General features: G+C 35.9%; 1 protein-coding gene across 4 annotated transcripts in view; it reads left to right on the forward strand.

The window, feature by feature from the left end:
* The window catches only part of ELF2 (E74 like ETS transcription factor 2), an 87,847-nt gene extending 66,439 nt beyond the window's left edge, over positions 1-21,408 (forward strand). For 2 of the 4 annotated variants that reach the window (XM_037058503.1, XM_037058505.1), the window contains 6 exons: positions 7,403-7,516; positions 9,173-9,346; positions 13,829-13,915; positions 16,928-17,120; positions 18,207-18,554; positions 19,239-21,408. In XM_037058503.1, coding sequence (XP_036914398.1) covers positions 7,403-7,516; positions 9,173-9,346; positions 13,829-13,915; positions 16,928-17,120; positions 18,207-18,554; positions 19,239-19,866 — 1,544 coding nt within the window. In that variant the 3' untranslated portion in view covers positions 19,867-21,408. The remainder of the gene's footprint in view (positions 1-7,402; positions 7,517-9,172; positions 9,347-13,828; positions 13,916-16,927; positions 17,121-18,206; positions 18,555-19,238) is intronic. The other 2 variants (XM_037058504.1, XM_037058506.1) reach the window with 1 other exon arrangement.
* The last annotated feature ends 1,562 nt before the right edge of the window (positions 21,409-22,970 follow it).

The raw sequence follows: 22,970 nt of genomic DNA on the forward strand, positions 1-22,970 counted from the left end.
CCTTAGAATAACCTTTGCATTTTGAATTTTCAAAAATATTGTAAAGGTAGAGGGCTTAATTTCGCTGATGGAGGGTGTCACAAGCCTTTGGAATTATTGGTGAAACTGAATGTGACCTGCAGATATTTTGCTTGGAGTAGGTACATGTCAGTTCACAGTTTGAAAATACAAAATCATCTCCCTTTGGTAAGTTTTTTTTTTAAGTTAAATGCCGACTTCCAGCTCTATTGCATTTGTTTTGTGTATACATACCTTACAGTTGAAGTTTGCTTCATGATTTTAATGCTCTCTAAAGAATATGTTTTACATATAATTGTTTTCAAGTTATTTCCTCAATCATGTTCATGTAATCTGAAGCTTCTTTACAAGCCCTATTTTAGAAGGAAACTTGATATAGGATTGCTGATTTACCCAAGGCTTATTCAAGTGAGTTAAAGTTGGGGAGGGAAGGTGGCTCAGAAAATGAAGAACCATGGATCTAAATTTTTATTGCTGCTAGTTTCCAGTGACAGTGAGAGAGTAGTTTGTAATGATTGTATTTGTAAAGTGGACACAATGATAGCTTTTAACTCCCTTAAGGGAAGTTGTCAGGTATTACACATAATTTCTTCTCAAAGATTTTACAGTGTAATTGAAGACACAGATGAAAACTTGTATAATACATAAATATATAAATGTTAATATGCAGTGATTGCTATAATGGGTTAATGATTAGTGTAGAATGACTGTTAAAAGATTATCTCCTCCATAAGTTTTCCTTATTAAGTTGAATATTGTTAGCATAACTTTTTTCTGAGCAAGTAATAAAGTACTTAGCATTAACACTACTATTGTTATTTGTTAAGGTACTAGAGGATATATTTTGCTTTTATTTTCCTCCTTTAGAGGCTTAAATGTCAACTTTAGCTATCAGCTTCAAATTTAGTTATAAACATTTATACTGTTAGAGGAGTTTGACTAAAGAATGAAATAAATAAGCTTAGTGTTATTAAAAATAACTTTTAGCTTTGGCTGGCTAGCTCAGTTGGTTTGAGCATCATTCTGTTACACCAAGGTTGCAGGTTTGATCCTGGGTCAAGGCACAAACAAGAAACAACCAATTGCATAAATGGGTGGAACAGCAAAGGATTGTCTTTGTGTCTCTCTGTCTCTCAAATTGATAATTTAAAAATAAAATAAAAATATTTAAATCACTCTGTATACAAAATATTTTTGTGGTGAAAACTTGACATACTTTATAAAACTTGCACTGGCAACAAGATACATCACAAAGAGCCTTAACTTTGAAGTCAAGGGGATGAGGACCTCCATCTAGCTGTTACTAAACTATCTCTGTACTAGTGACTGAACTTCTTTAAGGCTTCATTAGGATTGATTAGGTGACCTCTAATAATGTTTTAAGTTCTAAAATTTTAAGTGGCTCAGAAATATTTAATGGAAGGTGAAGGATTCTCTTTTTCTTGGATTTTTTTACATGATGTAAATGAATATAAAGTTTCTTTCAGCTAGTCTTTGTGCTAAATTGGAACTTGAATATGACTGTGGTATAGTCTCTTTAACTATTTAGGCTTATTTCTAGTGCTACATACTTATTTCTAGTGTTACATATAGTGTATTATAGGAAAAATGGATGCCTGTAGGGGAAAAAAACAAATGTTACTTTCTTAATGTTTATGCAAAAATATAGAGTATTATGGTCTCGATTTTCTGGAAATTTTTCAGTTGAAAATATTCTGCTTTATTTCCAAGCATACTTTCCCTTTTTTTTGAGAATTGAGAAATAGGATCCCTAGAAGCTTTGTTCTACTTTAAGGCAGTTACTCAATGAAAGGGGAAATTTTTTTCTGGAAATTTAGCCTTAGTATTTTCACTGACAAAACAAAAGTTGTCCGGTTTGTCGAAGTTCATCATGAAATTTGAATGTGAAAATCTTATTTCTAATTTACTATTTATTGGAATATCTAATATTTTAAAAATCAATCCTGAAAAGATCACCAATTTGGAAAAAGTTTAGAAGAATGTAAAAAGATGAAGCATATTTTTAAAATACTTATTCTTAGAGAGAGGGCAAGGAAGGAAGAGAGGGGAGAGAAACATTGATGTGTGAGAGATACATCAATCGGTTGCCTCTTCTTGCACACCCCCATCTGGGGACCTGGCTAGCAACCCAGGCATGTGCCCTGACCAGGGATCAAGCTGGAGACCTTTGGTTCACAGACCGTGGCTCAATCCACTGAGCCACACCAGCCGGGGCAAGACATGTGTTTAAATAAAACTAAATGTCATTACCTTTAAAAATTTTTTTTCTTGAAAATGTGGTTAAGAAATTACTCTTCAGAAGTCATGGAAACATAGTACTAAAATTCATGTAAAAACTGAGTTAAAGAGTGATATCAGTGTAGTCAGTGAGGATAATTCAACATAAAACAATTTCCTTCAGAAACAAATTTGGTTGGTTGGAGAGAGGCAAGCATGAGAGTGTTCTTGATAGTTTTATTTAAACTATTAACTATAGGGTAAATATTTAAAAGGATGCAGTTAAATATTTATGAAAAAATTTAAAAAATCTTTTATGTATAAATGGACAAAATACTGTTGTGCTTATGGAAATGGAGTAATAATTTTTCATTTTATACATTGATGTTTATGTTCAGATGCTAAAACTTACAGAAACATGAGGATAGAATTTGGGTGTTTATTAATCATATCTGATAAAAATTACAGATGAACTTCTACAAAACTAAAATTTCTGATTTGGGGATTTTGGAAGTCTGTGAAGTCAAAATTGTTCTCATAGTAATATTAACACATTATTTACCTTTTCACTTTGAGAAGTGTTCAAAGGAGTTTTCTGGAGGCTATTACAACAGATTGAATTAAGAAGCAAGTGGGAGAGTCCAGCTGTTATCTGCCATGTAGTTAGAAGATTTGCAGAAGTGTAAAACAAAGCTAATCACTGATTTTTTTATTTTAGAAAGGTATTTTGAATAAAAAATGTTAATTGCATTTACAAGTATTGGGTTTATTAAATGAGTTAGTAAACATTTTAAAGTTTTCTTAAATTTAATTTCAAATAGGACAAAGGTACATAGGTCTGGACAAACAAAATCTCTGCAGTCCTCAATAATTTGGGTGGAAAGGGGTCCTTTTACCAAGAAAGTTTGAAAATAGCTGAAATACAGTTTTATTTAGTCAACACTTTTTAGTACTGTGGCCATTAGCCACATGACCTATTTATTACGTGAAGTGTGGCTGAGAAACTAAATTTTTAATTAAAAAATTTTTATTTAACTGTAAAAGCTAAAGCAGTGGGGAACCTTATGTCCAATTATATATTAAAATGACAGTATCTTGGATATACTGGGTTAAGTAAAAAGTATTAATTTAATCTTTTGCTTTAACGTGGCTACTAGAAATTTTAAAATTATCTAGTTTGTGTTATATTTTTATCAGACAGCTCTACTTTATAAAGTAATCTTTTTCTTTTTCCCCTTTAAACCTTGTAGCACAACCATATTGATTAGAAAGTCAGAGGGGAACAGGTAAAGGTGGAGTGTCCCAGATTTTTTCACCTTTCCCCTCTTTTCATTGCATTCGTTTGTATTCTTCACTCACCTGGTAGGTTATATAGCCTTAGGCCATCAGAGGATAAGCTGTGGTGCGTCAGGTGTGGTGTTTTAGTGATGACCTTGTAGTGCTAGTTTATGGTCTTGCTTGGAGGGGAATGCCACTCTGATTTAATGAAGTGTTTTCTAATTTTTTCCCATTGCTCTCAAATTAAATTGCTGTTATTTTTTACTTTTGACTTTAAGAACATTGTTATGAGCTAGATCCATTGCCAGCATTCTCTTCTGCAAAGCTGAGAGGTATGTCTCTTGTCAGACTTAATTACCAAGTTTGGTATTTAGTAACAGCTGTTGAGTGAGTCTGGCATAGTGTACCGTACAAACACCAGTTGATTAGAAAGCTAGAAACAGAACAAGACGACTCTCATCAAGAGTAAAGGAAGGTATAAGCAAATTTAATGGCACTATGATTTAAAATAAAGTATTTTTGATACATTTATTTCTTCAAGGAGTATTGACCAGCAACACCAACTACTAGTGTTAACTAGAAAATATCTCTCAGGTTAACTTTCGGGTCATTGTTTCTTTTTTTAAAATGAGTTGCTTATTATTTCCTCCCATATTTTTTATACACACAATTAAATCAGGGTTTAAGTTAGAAAAAAGGGAATTTTCAGCCCTTGCTTATATAATAGATTGCTTACTTCAATTGTACAACATTTTTTTAAAGATTTTATTTATTTATTTCCAGAGAGAGAGGGGAAGAGGGAGAGAAATATCATGTGTGGTTGCCTCTCCTGGGACCCCCACTGGGGACTTGGCCCTCAACCCAGGCATGTGCCTTGACTGGGAATCGAACCCGTGACCCTTTGGTTCACAAGCTTGCACTCACTCAATCCACTGAGCCACAGCAGCTGGGGCTGATCGTACAACATTGTAAAAATTCATGTTTATCCTTAAGAGTTGTGCAAAATTTTTAAATTATGTTTGAGTTGTTGGTCAGCAAGTAGTATTAAAAAGTTTTTTTAAATTACAGAAACTTGAAGAGGAGAAATATTTCTTAAATTTCTGTTATCAAAAATGACATGTTAACTTATGTCAATGAAAGACAAGTAAAAAGAGATAGTGCTCACTTTTATAAAATGGGTGAAATATTCTTGGAAACTACCATGAGGCATTATTGTAAACTGATCTAAGTGAGTTCTTAGGTGTTCTTTTTTTTTTAGGATGTGCTTAGGGTTATTTGGTAAATAAAAATGATTAAATAAAACCAATAAGCATAAAAAAAAATAGTGCTCTTAATAAGCTGTTAGCTTACAGAGTAACTTTAAATTAATTTTCACTTTTATTTAGCTTTCAAATATTTTACTTCCATTAATGCTTTGACATTTTCTGAACTATCAGCATAAGCTTTGTGAGGCCAGCAGTCTGGTCACACATGTATCTCAGGTCTGTAGTGTGGGGTCTGGCGCGTGGTGAATGCGCAATGAACCGTTTGTTGACTGCACATAGACTGTTAGATCTTCTGATTGGTACTTCATAGAAAAGGTATGCATTTTCTTTATTCTCATTCTAAATTTAAAGCATAAATAAGGAAAGTTTCTTATTAAGTTTGTATGTCTTTTATTTGTTTTAACCTGTAATATGAAATATTTCTTGGAAATAATATAATAAATAGTAATACATTGAGGTCAGGAATATGAGCTAGAAAATAATTTCCACTCACATAACTCATATGAAATTAATGCTGCCTCAAACTACGTAGGAACTCAGGTAGCACGATATATAACGTCTAGGCAAATTTAATTTTGCTTATAATTTAAATATTTGGTGAAATTCTGTTGCTATATTATCAAATATTTGAAGCTTTGATTTTAATGCAGCAGTTTTTAGGTTTCGTTGTCTTAATACAATTACATAAGGAATTAGTTTATCCAGGGTTATTAATAGCACCTGAAACGACAGCTAAACTGCACACAAGCGTACTTATAAGGGATGAAGTTCCTAGCATGGACTTTCAAAACCTGAGAATTTGCTTACCAGGGTTCTTTACTGTATGTGAGTATTTATAGGGAGGTACTTTGAAAAAATACTTGAATTGTAATGTATTTTATACTTACTAATAACCAAGTTTCTTCAAGTTGAGCTGGAAGCACTGATTGAATCCTTTGCTTCAGTGAAGCTGCAGATAAGAGTAAGCAGGGTCACCTAAAGATAGATTTACTTAGAGGTTTGGCTGCCTCTCTGGAACCGGTCAGCTTTGAGCAGATTTCCATAAATGGAAAGAGCAACTGGAGAGACCGGTACCTTGCTTGGGAGTGTGGCTGATGTGCAACAGGTGGTAAAAGGGTCACTGGGGTTTTGTTTTGTTTTTAGTAAATGCTCTCCAAATGACTGATACTTAAGGCCGAGCCTTCAGCATTTGGGGAATTTTGAGACTAAATGAAATTTTTTCAATTAAAAGTTTCCTGGAAACAGTTTTTAAAAGAGTTGTATCTTTAGTGTGTAGAACTTGTGAATTTGTAATAGGATTTTAGAGAATTTATATAAATACATACTATTAGTTTTGGAGGACATCTTGAGGAAAATATGTTAAATGAAAAACTTGTATACCCATGTTTCAGAACCTTTTGCCAAGTAAAACATTGACTATTTTAAGTCAGGATGTGAAATTAATATTTCATTAAGGTAATATGTCTGTGCTTGAATTGCCTGTTTTTTCTATAAGGTTGGTGGGTTCTTCAATACATAAAAGACACACTTGCATGTGTGTCTGTATGAAAAGTGTATGTTAGGAACTATAACTGATAGAAAGATGAATTAATATAGCCTCTCTGCTATCAAAGACTTTATAATCTTACCAGAGTGATAAGAAATTATAACTGCTTACTGAATTCTTATCTGTGTTTTTATGGGAGTTTCCTCACTAATTCTCACCACTGTACTAGGAATTCTCACAACTTGTGTAAGGAGTCAGTACCCAAGTACTGATTCGTGACAGGAAAGCCAGCCTTACAAGAAATTACATTGCTGGCCCAGGGAAGCAGAAGGAAATGATAGGGGCAGGGACTAGAACACATGCTCTGGGACCTGGCAGCCCAGCCCCGCTGCCCACTTTACTGCCTCCCAGGTGCTTTATTATCAGCAGAGCACAAGCTAAGTGCTAGGAGAGAGTTACAAGAGGCAGTACAATTAGAAAAGGCTTCATGAAAAAACAAATCCCATAAGACCTCTAAGGATTTCTTTGATAAAACCCAGCAAAGTCCAGTGAGGTCATGAAGGAGAGAGAGCAAGGTTATTGTGAAGAGCCCTCCTCAGTGCTCTGGTGCTGCAGCCAGTGCACTCGCCAAGGGGCGGGGTGGGTTGTGGGGATCTAAACCGATTTGTTAAATTAACTTAGAAATGTGTTTCTGATCCATTCTGATATGTATCACCCCTAATTTTAGTAACGGTATATTAAAATACATAATTGACCTTTATTATAGGATTGTTAATCCACAACCATCTTTTTTTTTTTTTTGCCTAGGTTAGTTTTGGCCTATAATTGAGAAGTTTTTCTTTGTTGTCCTTTGGATGGGTTCAGAAATTTCTCAGTAATTTCTAGTTAATCTTGATAGTTGCTTTATAACTGGCATTCGTTTTACAAAATGAGGATACTAGATTTTTTTGGTGTTTAAAGTATTTCTGTAAATAGTTTATATAGACTAATACGTATCAGTGACTTAGAGTTATACACATAAAAGTTAATTTATGTTTATGTTGCTTACAGCAATGTGTGTAAATTTTGTAATGTGTTCAGTGCATTTTTAATTGAGTAGAACTTATCTCCCCCCCAGTGGAAGCGTCAGTTCATGGCAGTAATGCACACTGTACAGATAAGACGATTGAAGCTGCTGAAGCCCTGCTTCATATGGAATCTCCTACCTGCTTGAGGGATTCAAGAAGTCCTGGTATGTGAACTGCCCGTCCTTTTTTTTTTTTTTTTTAAGATTTTATTTATTTATCTTTACAGGGAAGGGAAGGGGAGAGGGAGAGAAATATCACTGTATGGTTGCCTCTCGTGCGTCCCCTGCTGGGAACTGGCCTGCAACCCAGGCATGTGTCCTGACTGGGAGTCGAACTGTGATTCTTTGGTTCACAGACCCACGCTCAATCCGCTGAGCTACACTAGCCAGGGCTGCTCTTTCTCAGTAAACATGTCACACAACTTTATGTATCTAGGATTAAAATTTTTAAAAGATTTTATTTATTTATTTTTAGAGAGAGGGGAAGGGAGGGAAAAAGAAAGGGAGAGAAACATCGATCAGTTGTCTCTCTCACACCCCAACCAGGGATCTGGCCTGCAATCCAGGCATGTGCCTAGGCTAGGAGTTGAACTGGTGGCCCTTTGCTTTGCAGGATGCCACCCAACCAACTGAGCCACTCTGGCCAGGGCCACTTTCAATTCTTTATCCAGTGATAAATAGGCAGTGAGTCCAGGGAACCGTCCGTTGTAGAGGGAAGAGGTAACTTCCCCAATTTCCTCACACTCCCTTCAGGCTGAGAGTTTTCCTTTTCTTTTGGTCCCTTTTTTCCTTTAAGACTGCCCTTTGAGAGTTATGTTGTCCTAATTTTCAATTTGTCCTAATTTTAACGTTCAGATATTATTTTATTGTAAGTTTGGACCTTCTTACGGGGTTTTACAAGAGATACTAAGAGCAGTTAGAGTTTTAAAGTGGAATAATAATCTTAACTACTCACAGAGAAGAAAATTAGGATATGTGTTAGTCCATGAGAGTATGTGCTAACTATTTAATTGAAATAGAAATGTCTTTTTCTGATTATTTATATACATTGGAAGGAAGCCAGAACAACATTATTATATGTAATGCAGTACCAAGTACCAATCTGTATATACTGTTTTAGTGACCCAGAATCTAGGACTGTTCATTAAGTAAAGTTTTAAATATTGAAAGATGATATTCATTGGGCTGTGATGAGCAGATTTTCCTTTTATTCACATTTTAAAGTGGACTATGAGTGCTTATTTGTCACTGAAATCTCATATTTTAGAGTGAACCAGAAGTGCTTACATATTACCGAAATTACCTGTATTAAATGTTTTAGATTTTATAACATGTGCATGAATTACCAAGAGAATAATGATGGGTATGTGGAAGGAAAGTAATTACTAATGAACTCACTATTATTTTATTTTCAAATATTTTTCCAGTTGTCACAATAAGTCTTGTATAGTGAACTTGAAAATAGCAGAGTGGGGGGAGTGTTTCACATACAGTTGTATGTGAAACAGTTTATTATTGTGTTATTTTCCATACGAACAACTGTAAGCCCGCTTTTGCCCTTCCCCGTGTATAAAAGTGTAAAAACCAGCGGGTTACTACTCATCCGTCCCTAACTCAGAGGATTAACATTTCCTTCAAGTTGATTTTTCTTACATTTTGATTCCTTACATACTTTAGGTCATATTGCATGTTAACTTCAAGTTCTTGTCCTACTTTGATGAATGCTTAATTAACCTCTCCTCTACTAAAAATTGAATTTTCCACTACAAGAAGCATTTAATGGGGGTGGGCAATTTTAATTCTTCAACTTTTTTTTTATAGTGGAAGTGTTTGTCCCTCCTTGTGTATCAACTCCAGAATTTATCCATGCTGCTGTGAGGCCAGATGTCATAACAGAGACTGTGGTGGAGGTGTCAACCGAGGAGTCTGAACCAATGGACACCTCTCCTGTCCCCACGTCACCGGACAGCCATGAACCCATGAAAAAGAAAAAAGGTGGAGTATGGTTGTAAATTTCTGGGAAAGTGGTGACATTTTCTTCTGATACTATTTCCCTATCAAGGGGTGTAGAAAATTCATACTGTAGATTTATGATTGATGTTACCATAACGAGATATTTTCAAAGAATCAACAAGTTAAAATTTTTATTTTATATTTTAACATACTCATACTGTTTTAAGAGACTTTGTGTTTGAACCCTAAAAGCAGTTGCCTGAAATGAGATTATAACAGGTGTTAGACACGCAGAAGGAAGAATGGGGATTTACTGCACATTTGTATACTTTTTGATCCTGTTAGGTACTTGTTTACTTTTTTAAAGAAATTTAATCTTTTCTCTATTTCTCATAATCTTACTTTCTACTCTTTTGTGGGGATTAAAAATAAAAGCCCAATTTTCTTTTAAATTCTGAGATTGCCAATAGGAACTTAGAAGTGAAATAAATTCACCAGGGGGTAAAGAGTGTTTCAACTGAGTTGACTCTTGGAGACTTTCCACCTGATCCGGTAGGTAGGTGGGGCGCAGGCTCCCGCACATCCCTGACATCCCGAGGATGCGCAGCAAGTGGGGTCATCCTTTTTGAGTAAAAGATAAAACTTGAAAGAAACAAAATACTGTATAAGTGGGTACTCATTAATTCCTCTTTCTTCACATTTTAGAATGGAAAAAAATCAAAAGCGAAAATGAAGGAAAACACTAAAAAATAATGGTGTTTTTCTTTTCAGTTATTAGACAAAAGTGTTTTAGATTGCTGTAATATTCATGGATATGTGCTTATTACTGTTAGGGATACAGTGAAGAATAAGATAGTGGCTTCCTTCATATAATACATAAAGATAATTGTATCTTGAGAGAGGGGTGAATGAGAGAATTTAGAAGGAAGAATCACTCCTGCTGTAAATGTTTAAAAGCAAAAGACGTACATATGAATAGTCCACTGCCCACTGTAACCTTTGGCTGATTCTGTCCACTGGAAGCTATGACAAAATACTTAAGAAATTTGTAGATTTTATCCTCCCTAGGGGCCATACTAATTTCTATATTGTTCTTGTGCTGCTGAAGTGAGCACAAGAAATTTTTAGATTAAAAAAAAATAAGAGTCAGCCCTGGCTGGTGTAGCTCAGTGGATTGAGCGCGAGCCTGCGAACTACACGATCACGGTTCGATTCCCAGTCAGGGCACATGCCTGGGTTGCAGGCTAGTTCCCAGCGGGGGACGCATGAGAGGCAACCATACGTTGATATTTCTCTCTTTCCCTTCCCCTCTAAAGATAAATAAATAAAAAATATTAAAAAAATAAGAGTCATATGTTAATACTTATTTTTAACTGTTTAAAACAATTTAAAAATTAAAAAAAGAAGATGGAAAAGGCCATGAAAAGCTATGATTATTTGGGGAACCAAGACCTCTGGATAAACAGGTTTGATACATGGAGTTAACCTATGAGTTTTGACATAAACCAGGAAATAATTTGCCAATTCGGTACTGATTTTAGATTTTTAAAAATAGATGGCTTGAATGACCACTTAAAAAATTATTTACAAGATTATTTATTTATGTTCAAGTACAATTGGGATGTACAGTTGAGTAGGTTATTTAATAGCACGGCCTTTTGTATTTATAGAGCTTTTATTATATTAATGTGTGTTTTGAGTTTCTAAGTTAGGATAGCATGCAGTATTGTAAAAGTTTATATGACCGTAGAACCCTTTTCCCTACTGATAAATTATTTGTTTCTCAAGAATACCATTTGAAAAATGCTGCTTTTATAAGAAAATAAATTCAGTCTTTTGGGGCTAACCTTTCCATTAAGGGAGTGGCTTTTATGCTTGAATTTAGGAGACGGTATGATGTTAATATTATTACTGATTGATTTATACATACATTATTTAAATTGAGAAATTAAGCTTTGTTTTAATGAGGAGGCCAATGAATTTTGTTTTAATTTTGGGAAAGCATACTTCTTATTGATTGGAATTATCGTAATGAAATCCTAGAATGTAGTAGCTGTGCATTTTCAAATATAAACTAAGATACTTTAACTTAGTTGTCTCGTTGGATGGAAACAGTCCTTGCTGATGAAGAGTAGAATGACATCACAAACCCAGGGGGATGGCAGTTACCAGATTTGTAATTGCACACAGGCAGGTCTCGGGGGTACTGCAGGTTCAGTCCCAGACCACTGCAGTAAAGCCAGTGTTGCAGTGAAGTCAGTCACGTGAATTTTTTGTTCCCAGTGCATGTAAGTTATGTTTACACTAATAAGTATGCAGTAAACAGCATTATATCTAAAAATGTACATACCTGAGTTTAAAAATATTGTTAACAATTGCTATCCGTCAGATTCTGAGCCTTCAGCCAGGTGGAATCTTCTTGCTGGTGAAGGGTCTTGTCAAGATGCTGACTGCTGCTGCCTGATCAGGGTGGTGGTCAATGAAGGCTGGGGTGGCTGTGGCAGTTTCTTAAACTGAGACAACAATTCGGTTTGCTGCATTGTTTGACTTTTTTTTTCTTCAGTTGAACACTTAGAAGGCATTGTAAGGTTATTAATTGGCCTAATTTTGATATTCTGTGTCTCAGAGAATAGGGAGGCCTGAGGAGAGGAAGAGAGATGGGGATCTGGTAGTTGGAGCAGTCAGAACAAACAGCATTTATCAATTAAGTTCACTGGCTTATGGGGGTGCGATTCATGGTGCCTCAAAACAATTAAAATAGTAATATCAAAGATTACTGACCACATATCACCATGACAAATATAATAATAATGAAATGCTTGAAATATTGTAAGAATTATCAAAATGTGACACAAAGACAAAGTGAGCAACTGCTATTAGAAAAATGGTGCCAATAGACTAGCTCAGCTTTAAACCTATTTGTGATCACCGCTTGGCCTTTTGGCTGAGATCAAGTATAAACCTTCTATTTGTAAAAGACTTCAATATCTGCAAAGCGCAATAAAGCCAAGTACAATAAAACAAGGTGCGCTTGTATTTAATCTAAAAATTCTGGTTTTGCCTTCCATAGTTTTAGTCAACCCAGGTCTGAAAACATTAAATGGGAAATTCCAGAAATAAATGACCCATAAGTTTTGAATAGCACACAATTCTTGAGTAGCATGATGAAATCTTGAGCCTTCCCACTCTGTCCAGCCTGGGATATGAATCCTTCCTTACTCCAGTGTCTTTATGCTGTATATGTTCACTGTCCATTAATCACTTGGTAACTGTCTCAGTTATCAGATTGATTGTCATGGTATCTCAGTGCTTGTGTTCAAGCCACCCTTATTTTATTTGATGGCCCCAAAGCTCAAGAGTAATGATGGTGGATATGCCAAAGAGAAGCCATTAAGTGCTTCTTTTAAATGAAAAGGTATGTATGGTATGTATGTACATGAAGGAAAAAACATAGTATATACAGGATTCGGTACTTTCCATGGTGTGGTGCCTCCACTGGGAATCTTGGAATGTATCCGCTGCGCTATTGGATAATACACTTGAATATTCCCAGCCTCTTCCCTTGAGGCTTCCAACCACCTGCCAGCATTCATTCATCAATGCTGGGGACTGAATACAGTGCGTTTCAGGCTTATTCCTTCTTTAGGATGGAGAAGTACAGCTCTTGCTTTTCTGTTCATTATGGATGCTAGTTTGAGAGAGTCTTCTGACAGAGTGAGGAGAAACAAAAGTGAGAACACAAACATTTACTGGACATTAAATAATTACTTGGAAGATTTTCTTACCCTTATAGTGTACCTTCATGTTTGAGGTAGGGACATTTTTTTTTGTTGTCTTTTTAATTTTTAAAAGATTTTATTTATTTATTTTTAGAGAGAGGGGAAGTGAAGGAGAAAGAGAGGGAGAGAAACATCAATGTGTGGTTGCCTCTTGCATGCCCCCTCCTGGGGACCAGGCCCACAACCCAGGCATGTGTCCTGACTGGAAATCAAACCAATAACCCCTTGGTTTGCAAGCCTGCGCTCAATCCACGGAGCTGCGTGAGATGGGGAAATTTAAATACTCAGTGCTTAAAGTTTGGTAAATTGATTGGCTCAGAGCTGTAGTGAACATTTAAAATGTTTTTTTACCTTTCCTCATTTGAGCTCAAAGGGCTTCACAGATTATCAGATCCTCTGCAGTAAAACTTTTTAAAGCAATCCTGTAGGACAGGAAACAAAAACGTTTATGGTAGACTCTGTTTCCATTGCCACGTTATTAGCAAATTGAGCTCTGATCATGTGAATAATAGGTTAGTATAGTACCTCACTTGCCGTATATATACATTGAGATTACTACCAGCTAACTGCTATAATCTGAAGTTGTAAAAGTGCTGTTAGTGTTCTTAAATGAGACTTTTTATATATCCTGAATATATTAGTCTGCAAATTGGTGTCTATTTTCATGAATATGTGTTATCAAAGAGTCTGCTAATCATGCTTATTCTTGTTTTTAATGTATGGTTTCAATATCTTGTTTTTTCAGTTGGCCGTAAACCAAAGACCCAACAATCACCAATTTCCAATGGTTCTCCTGAGTTGGGTATAAAGAAAAAACCGAGAGAAGGAAAAGGTAATTTGGGGAGGACTATTTCGGAGACTAAATGATTTTTTTCCAGTCAGGTGACATTTTTGCATTTGTCAGAAAATTACTTCCAGTGCTCCATGTGGGAGTACTGTCTTTAGTAGTACTTGTCAGTAGGGATGTGTCACCATCACCTGGGAATTTTTCAAACTGTACCCAGTCCCCACCCACTGAGATGCTGTAGCCATAGATACACTAGGGGAGTGCAAGGGAGTGGGTGTTCATACTTGGGAAAGGTCCTAAGCGCAGTCTGATGTACACCCTTCTTAAGGGCATTGTTCTAGAGGAGTATGTATGTGTAACAGCACCTGCCCTCATGCACAGCCACTTGGAATTGAAAGAAGCTCACAACTAAGACTTAGTTTTGATAACACAATTTCTTAACTGATAGAAGCAGAGCAATAATTAAAGGCAAAGGCAAGCTGAATTTAATTTCCCACTCATGTCAGGAGTCAGAACAAAAATTTACCAGTTTTTGCTTTAGAATTTATATATTCCCATTACAAACAAAAATAGCAGCAAGCCTCTTTGCATTCTCTGCTCTCCTAATTTGTTGGGTAAGTTGATATCAAGTAATACTTTAATAATAGTTTGAGGTATATTCTGGTAATCTCATTAACTAAAAGTTTACTACTCTATGAACAAATGTTTCCAGACCAATATTCAGTACTTGGATCATTTTCGATTAATATATTCAAATTATTACATCCTCAACAGGTCATCTGATGTATCTAATTTTAAGTCAAGTAAAAAGTCTCAAGTAAGCATACCGAGAAATTTAGATAAAAAAAAATCCAGTTACAGTGAACTTGTTTAGAACTGATAGTTCAGCTTGGGACAGATTTAGGATACTTTTATTTCCTTTTTTGTCTTTAATCATTTTACATTTCTAACATTTTAGGTTTTATTTTTTCATTTATACTGAAAACTTTAAATCTTATGTAATAGTAAGTAATAGCTAAAAACACAGTAATTATAAATTGTTATTACTACTTTTTAAGTAATTCCCATCATCAGTGGTATTTCTTGTATTCAAAGACCTTATTTTCACAATGGAATAAATTGTGATGAGCTACTTTTACCAATAAAACGATCTTTCTTTAAAATTTTGGCCTTCATTAAAATTGAGGCAGCATGTTGTAATGTGAAGATTAAAATTATTCAAGTCCCACCACGATTAAGAATCCAGCCAATGTTTGCTCTTTTGCATAACTGTTACCACCTGTTGAAAAGGAAATGCTAGAGGAAGACCATTAAGGGTTAGGTTCAGTGGCAGTGGCTTGGTTTGAAAGCCCTCCCAGCCTTGGAGGTTCTTCTCATGGGGTCTGTGACTTGGATATGGATTTGAGGATAGTAAAGGGATTCTGAGTAGGAGCCTAGAGGTGACCTGGTGATTCAGTGGTGGCCATATGTGTTCTGCTTGTCTCAGGATTCTTTTCTTTCATTGACTTCAGAACTTCTGCACCTAGAGGCTCACAGAGTAAGAGAAACACAGCAGCCTGTAAAGCCTGGTCTTTTCATCACCATTGCCCACCTCCTTCCCCCACTCACCCTGTTCCAAAGGGGAAAAGAAAGTGGTGCTTTCTTCCTTTCCAGATTAAGTTCCTTAGCTTACCTAAGTTTCTTTCCCTATATGCAAATCTTAGCCATCTTCTAAGACTTCATGATGTCTTTTAATACACTTTATTATTACACCTGAAATCCCAAACATTATATTCTGTCATTCATTTGAAATAGAATTATGCTTTGCCTTTTGATCTATCTTATATGGTTTCATACTGTTATTTCTTATATTGTCATTTACTTTGTCATCTACTGTTCCCCGCCCTCCCCCCACCCCCCCAAATTATACATTTCTTGAGTCAGGGATCAGTTTTTTTTTTTTTCTTTCTTCCTTTTTTTAAAATATTTTAATTGTTGTTCAAGTATAGTTTTCTGCCTTTTACTCCCAGGGACCAATTTTTAAATGCTTCTCAGTATCTCCTACTACTCTTAAGCATAGTATATGATGAGTAACTATTTTATTTTTCAAAAATATATTAGCATTTTCTCATTTTCAAATTTTGTGAGTAATAATGATCAAATGTCATATGTCAGTATTTAACATTTGATGAATTATTTGACTAAAGAATTGCCATATTACTTTCTGGTGTTTCTGTTTATGGAGCTCATATTGTAAAACTGAAGCATAAATGTCTTTTATGACTGAGCTGTTTATATATAATGAAATCCTTCTAATATATCATCTTCACTGAACTGAGTATGATCAGTAGAAAGATTAGCAATTTTTAAAAATCTCTTTGTAGAGGCAGTTTTTATTGACAAAGGTGATAAGAAGAAGTTTTAAAGGGTCATGTGTAGTTTGTACTTTATAGCATATGTATCTCACAGTTCGTGCTTACGGTGAATCAAAGAAAAATAATGTTTCTTACCAAAAAACCGCAAGACCACAATGCTTAAAGGTTTTGCCAGTTTCACTGCCTATTGCTTGCCTTTTCAGTAAATTAAAAAATGCCTTTTGATAAATTTTGATTGTAGAATTTCGGCTTATATAATAAATATATAGGTTTGAATAAACTTATTCAGAGTTTAAATCTGTAAATTAACAAATATGATTCTGTTTTGGGTTCACTTTGTGCTACGTATTATAACTTTGCCTTTACTGAATTCATAATCAAGGATACGGTGATATGAGAGGAAACATTCAGGGTCTCTATTACGAGAAAGTTATATAGGATGTTATTTTAAAAATCCAGCAAACAAGTATATTTATGAATTTTGTTATAATGAAAGATACTTTATTACTTACTAGACAACACAATTTGACACTGGACAAAGATTGTTAGTAAAGTCATTCACTTAATGACATGCTCTTAGTATATTTGTTTCACCAGTAGCAAATGAATTGATTTTTACCCATTGTAATTACATATCTGCTTTTAATTATGTATTTAATTATGTTAATGAATTTTTAATCAATGTCTATCATTGTTTTCAAAGGAAACACAACCTATTTGTGGGAGTTTCTTTTAGATCTACTTCAAGATAAAAATACTTGTCCCCGATATATTAAGTGGACTCAGAGAGAAAAAGGCATATTCAAACTCGTAGATTCAAAGGCTGTCTCTAAACTTTGGGGAAAGCATAAGAACAAGCCAGACATGAACTATGAAACGATGGGACGAGCTTTAAGGTAAGAGCACAAAGGAATGAGTTGTTTGACACAACCTACATATCTCTTTATGTTGTCAGTTGTCTAAAAAGAAGCTGTGGAAATCTTTTATTCATTATAACTTTTAATTTGGGGGCATATTCTAGGGATCTTCTTAGAAGTGGAGATAGATGGGGAAAGAGGAGTTTGGCCTGGGTGTCTAAAATTTCAACATGATTGTAAAATTTATTTTTGCAGAAAATGTGCTTTTTACATTTAGGGCAATTTCTTTTTTTTAAAGTATTTTATTTATTTATCTTTAGAGAGGAAGGGAAGGAGAGAAGGAGAGAAACATCAGTGTATGGTTGCCTCTTGTGAGTCCCCTGCTGGGAACTGGCCTGCAACCTAGGCATGTGCCCTGACTGGGAATCAAACAGCTATCGTGTGGTTCGCAGGCCCGCGCTCAATCCACTGAGCTATACCAGCCAGGGTTAGGGCTATTTCTTAATACGAACTTAAGTTGTAGATGTTTAAGAAAATTAAACCCAAACAAAACAGTTTCCAAATTTCTAGTTTGCTTCAGTTCTTGCAAATTTGTTTATAGAAACCTTTATAAATTTATCTTGACATGAAAGTTTTTGTTTTGTCAGTTTGTGAAACCCATAAAATTTGTAATTAAGAGTGTTTTTAAAGGAACACATACTTTATGTGACAGTATTTACGTATCCCACATTCGTCTAAGTATAGCTTAATTTTTCCATATAATGGATTGTTTTTATAACCTGTGTGAATCAGAGTTGAATTTTTACCACTATTTGTAAAATACAGTAAAATAAGTTACTGTATTTCTATGTTTAGGTTACATTACTTCCTTTAAGAAGGAACTTTTAGCTACTTTATATATATCTCAAGGTTATAGTGCCTATGGCAACAGGTTCCAACTCCATTCCTACTTCACATTCTCAGTCATTTGAACAATCGAGGCAGGAAGGGCTCCTTATCTTACAAAGACAGTGAATGTTTCCGTTACTTACTCATTCTGCATGGTGGTGTTTTTGCTTTTTTGGGGTGGGGTGTAAGGTGGGGAATGTAATATACTTGATTCATTTAGTTCTTTTTTTCTTACAGGTATTATTACCAAAGGGGCATTCTTGCAAAGGTTGAAGGACAGAGGCTTGTGTATCAGTTCAAGGACATGCCCAAAAACATAGTGGTCATAGATGATGACAAGAGTGAGACCTGTACTGAAGATCTAGCAGCAGCTACTGACGAAAAATCATTAGAACGAGTGTCACTGTCTGCAGAAAGTCTGCTGAAGGCAACCTCTGTTCGTGGTGGGAAAAACTCGTCTCCTCTGAACTGCTCCAGAGCAGAGAAGGGAGTGGCTAGAGTTGTGAACATCACTTCCCCTGGCCATGATGCTTCACCCCGGTCTCCTACTACTACCACTTCTGTGTCAGCAACAGCAGCTCCAAGGTAAGAGCGGGAGACTGGTACTTGCATTTACTTTTTAGAAAACTCCTTGGCAAAACAATACTTTTTTTTTTTTAGTATTAGCATTCTAAGAATTCACTGTTAGTCAGGACCCTGAAAAGTACCTGCCATTTTATTTTATTTTATTATTTATTTATTATTTTTTATTTACTTTATTTCATTTTATTATTTTATACTTTCTTGATTTATTTTTAGAGAGAGGGCAGGTAGGGAGAAAGAGGAGGAGCGAAACCTTGATGTGTGAGAGAAATGCCCATCTGTTGCCTCTTGCATGCCACCTGGCCTGCAACCCATGCATGTGCCCTGATGGGGAATCGAACTGGCAACCTTGAGTTTGTAGGACGATGCTCAGTCCACTGAGCCACACCAGTCAGGGCTGAAAAGTACCTGACATTTTAAATGTGCTGTGTTGTTGTTGTTAAAGTAGGTGATGTCTCACTTAACTCTAGTTGGTTTTTATGGTTTTATAGATGAAACTTAGTATGGGCTTTAGTTTTCTAAACATTTATTTCATGGTATTTCATACTGTAAATGTCAGGAATTGTCAGTACATATGTGTATTTTGGGAACATTGGTTTCTACATTTTCTATTTGCACTCTTTCGTTCAAGAGACCTGTTGTCTAATTTATCATTAAATACAATCAACTTTTTTTTCAATTTACTAGGACAGTTCGTGTGGCAATGCAAGTTCCTGTTGTAATGACGTCATTGGGTCAGAAAATTTCAACCGTGGCAGTTCAGTCAGTCAATGCGGGTGCACCGTTAATAACCAGCACTAGCCCAACAACAGCAGCCTCTCCAAAGGTAGTTATCCAGACAATCCCTACTGTGATGCCAGCCTCTGCTGAAAATGGAGACAAAATCGCCATGCAGCCTGCCAAAATTATTACCATCCCAGCTACACAACTTGCACAGTGTCAACTGCAGACCAAGTCAAATCTGACTGGATCAGGAAGCATCAACATTGTTGGCACCCCACTGGCTGTGAGAGCACTTACTCCCGTTTCCATAGCCCATGGTGCACCTGTAATGAGACTGTCAGTGCCTGCTCAGCAGTCCTCTGGCCAGACTCCTCCCCGAGTTATCAGTGCAGTCATAAAAGGGCCAGAGGTGAAGTCAGAGGCAGTGGCAAAAAAGCAGGAACACGATGTGAAAACTTTGCAGCTGGTACAAGAAGAAAAACCGGCAGACGGGAATAAGACAGTGACCCACGTGGTGGTTGTCAGTGCGCCTTCAGCTATTGCCCTTCCTGTAACTATGAAAACGGAAGGACTAGTGACATGTGAGAAATAAATAGCAGCTCTGCCGTGGACTTTAGACTATTAGTGCTCATACCAACACAAATATTTGCAAGGGAGGTCATCAAGAAAAGTCAAAAGGAGACTTTAAAACTTTTAATGCATATAGGAAAACAATCAAACTTACTGGAAGCAAGTTACCTATCCCATGTTTCAGTGGGAAGTGAACTACATACTGAGATGCTGACAGAAAACTGCCTCTTACAGTAGGAAACAACTGAACCCATCAATAAGAATACGGATTGAACGGGACCAAGCAACTCACTACAATATCAAGTTACACTAAGACTTGGAACACTAACATTCTGTAAGAGGTCACAGTTTTCAGTGGGGCGGGGTTGGGATGGGTGATCTCATTGTTACATAGAGCGACTTTTGATGCATTTTATATGCATACCAGCAAATATTACTGTGTTCACACAGAACTCACTTAACTGGTGCTATGTGAAGACTCTGCTAATATAGGTATTTTAGAATGTGAATTGACTGGATCCAAAAGTTTCAGAGAGGATAGCAAAAAAGGTCTAGTGCGATTTTTTTATATCATATAGCTTAAGCTGATTTAAAACAAAGGCCTTAGACTAATTTTCGATTTTCTTTATTGAAATAAGCTAATGGCTTGTTTGTGTAAAGCTTTTTTTATTAAAAGAAAAATTTTAAAAACCTTGTACCTAGCACAGTATTGTTATAGAATTTACATGTAACATTTTATATGGTAGTTTAAGTCTGTCAGTTCCTTGATTGTTGGCAAGTTAACAGCTGGCCCTGGCCTTTCGCTATAACGTGCCCGTGTCACTCTCTCAGCCCTGGCGTCTGCGCGCACCAGTTTCGGCCCAGCATGAATTTCTGCCAGGTGATGCTCACTACCTGGAGTTGGCTTTCTTCGTTTTTTTTTTTAAGTTGAAATTTAAGAGGGAAAGTACCAGTGTTCAGATTTGAACTATAATAGTTTGTATATTCAACATTTGAAGTATATTCTATTTTGTTGTACTCTTGTTTCAAAGTGTATTCAAGTAGGTTTTCTGAAATATAGAAATTTATCTTGCATTTTGGTCTCTGGTGATATTTATAACAATATTCAAAAGCTAGAATAGAGACATCGTTTTAGTTAAGTATAGAAATCCTCTTTTTCCTTCCTAACTACTGCGTAAGAAATCCGTCTGTTTTTTTCTTTTATATTCATATTTGGTAAATAACTGCATGTTGCCACTTCCTTTCTAATTACTATCATGAAGTACAATGTTATACTTACCATAATGACTTTACTCTTTTAATGTTGGCCACACTTACAGAGTTTATATTTTAAACTAAGACCATTTGTTTCTCAGTCATACTTTTTGAGGCTTAACAAGAACAAGTAATAACACTTTAGGTCTTTTACAAATGAGGAAGTGGAGGTACCAGAGGATTACATGAATTTCCTAGTTTCACACCAGACTAGGTTGTGTGACTACATCTTAATATTCTTTTTACTACAAAGAAAAGTTGTCTATTTTTACATCTTTTAGAAATTTAAATAAACTGATGCTTAATATTTTGTGGCCTTTAATTGTGCATTTCATCTGATACTTCTTAAGTTGATGATTTTTATAATAGCTCCCTTTGTAATCTTTTATCTTTTCCATAAACATACCCAGTGATACTTTTTAATAAAAGTTCAAAGAAAAACTCTCTTGATTCTTATCCCATTTGAGAGTTAAACTCAGATTCTGCCTCTTTAAACATTTCCTAAATAGTTCAGCTTTCAAAGCCTGCACTCTGTGCTTTGGCAGTTTTCTTTCTCGCACTGCAGTTCCCTTTGTTGAGTCGTGTCTTCCATGCCTCCATGGGGCAAAGGTTAGAGATTATGCCATACCTACCCCTCTCCCCAAGTGCTGAGCTGAGCACATCAGCCACAGACGTTTACTGATTTGGGTGACACTTGTTAAGAGTGTAAGTCATGTGCTATGGAAGATAGCTAAAGAAACTTAAATTTTTAGTGAGTAATTTGAAATATTCTTTCTAGCTATATTAATTGGTTTTAATGAGGTTAAGCCAGGGCTACCTAGCTTCCTCCACTGCAGTACCTGAACATTTCTTGTGTGTTTCTTTCAGAATAAGTATACTGATGGCCTGGATTTGGAAACACCTGTGGACAGTAATACTGATCAGAGTGTTTCTGGGGATTCACATTACTAGTTGCATGGTTTTCAGTCTCAAACCTTTTGAACCATAAATTATGTCAGGTTGGCCAAAAAGTCTGTTACATTTTTTTCTGTAAAATAAAAGACACATTTTCATTTTCACCAATAACTTTATTGATTTGGCCATTTTGAGTGTGTTGGCTATCTCCTGCTATTGGCTTCTAGAGGGTGGAGGCCAGGGGTGCTGTTAAACATCTTTCAATGTGTAAGACAGCCCCACAGCAGAGTTATTTGGCCAAAATGTCAGTAGTACCAAGAAACTTGGCAAACCACTTTTGACACGTTCCATCAATCACAGCACCTCCTCCACACACTGTACAAATCTTTTGCATTTCAGTTGCATTTTTTATCTTTCTTGAAATAGTAAAGCATAATATGCTGAAAATGATGTATATTTTAAAACTTCCAGTTTTAATATTAAAACGGTCTCACAGCTCATCGGTTTTGATAAGTTTTTAAAAAATACATGCTGATAGGGCAGCTGTCACACTGGTCTAACAAGGTTGTGTCAAATGAAGCTAAAGACAACAAAGCACTACTAGAGCCATCGTATGGAAAAAACATAACGGACTTTTTGGACAACCCATTATTTGCTCTTTGTGTCCATATTGGAGAAGAACCACGTAATAGCCTGACACATCCACATTTTCCAGCCTCACCAGGCTTATGAACAATGATGAGAAGTCTGTCCATTTACCCTTCAGGTCATCTTCCAGCAACAGTTCCAGCCTTCACCACCCTGCTTACCAAACGACCAGAGAACATGGAGGTCTTGAGCTGTAAACTTCCCCCCTTTCCAGAGCCCTCGCTGTAAGACCGGCTACTCACTCCCGCATTCCTCCTCACCACGTGTCAGTGGGAGGAGGCAGGTGTGCCTACTTACTGTACTTGGGCCTTTCCTCTTTGACACCTTGGT

Source organism: Sturnira hondurensis, unplaced genomic scaffold (genome assembly GCF_014824575.4).
Source record: "Sturnira hondurensis isolate 20B ecotype Veracruz unplaced genomic scaffold, ASM1482457v3 Scaffold0010128, whole genome shotgun sequence".
Lineage (NCBI taxonomy): Eukaryota > Metazoa > Chordata > Mammalia > Chiroptera > Phyllostomidae > Sturnira > Sturnira hondurensis.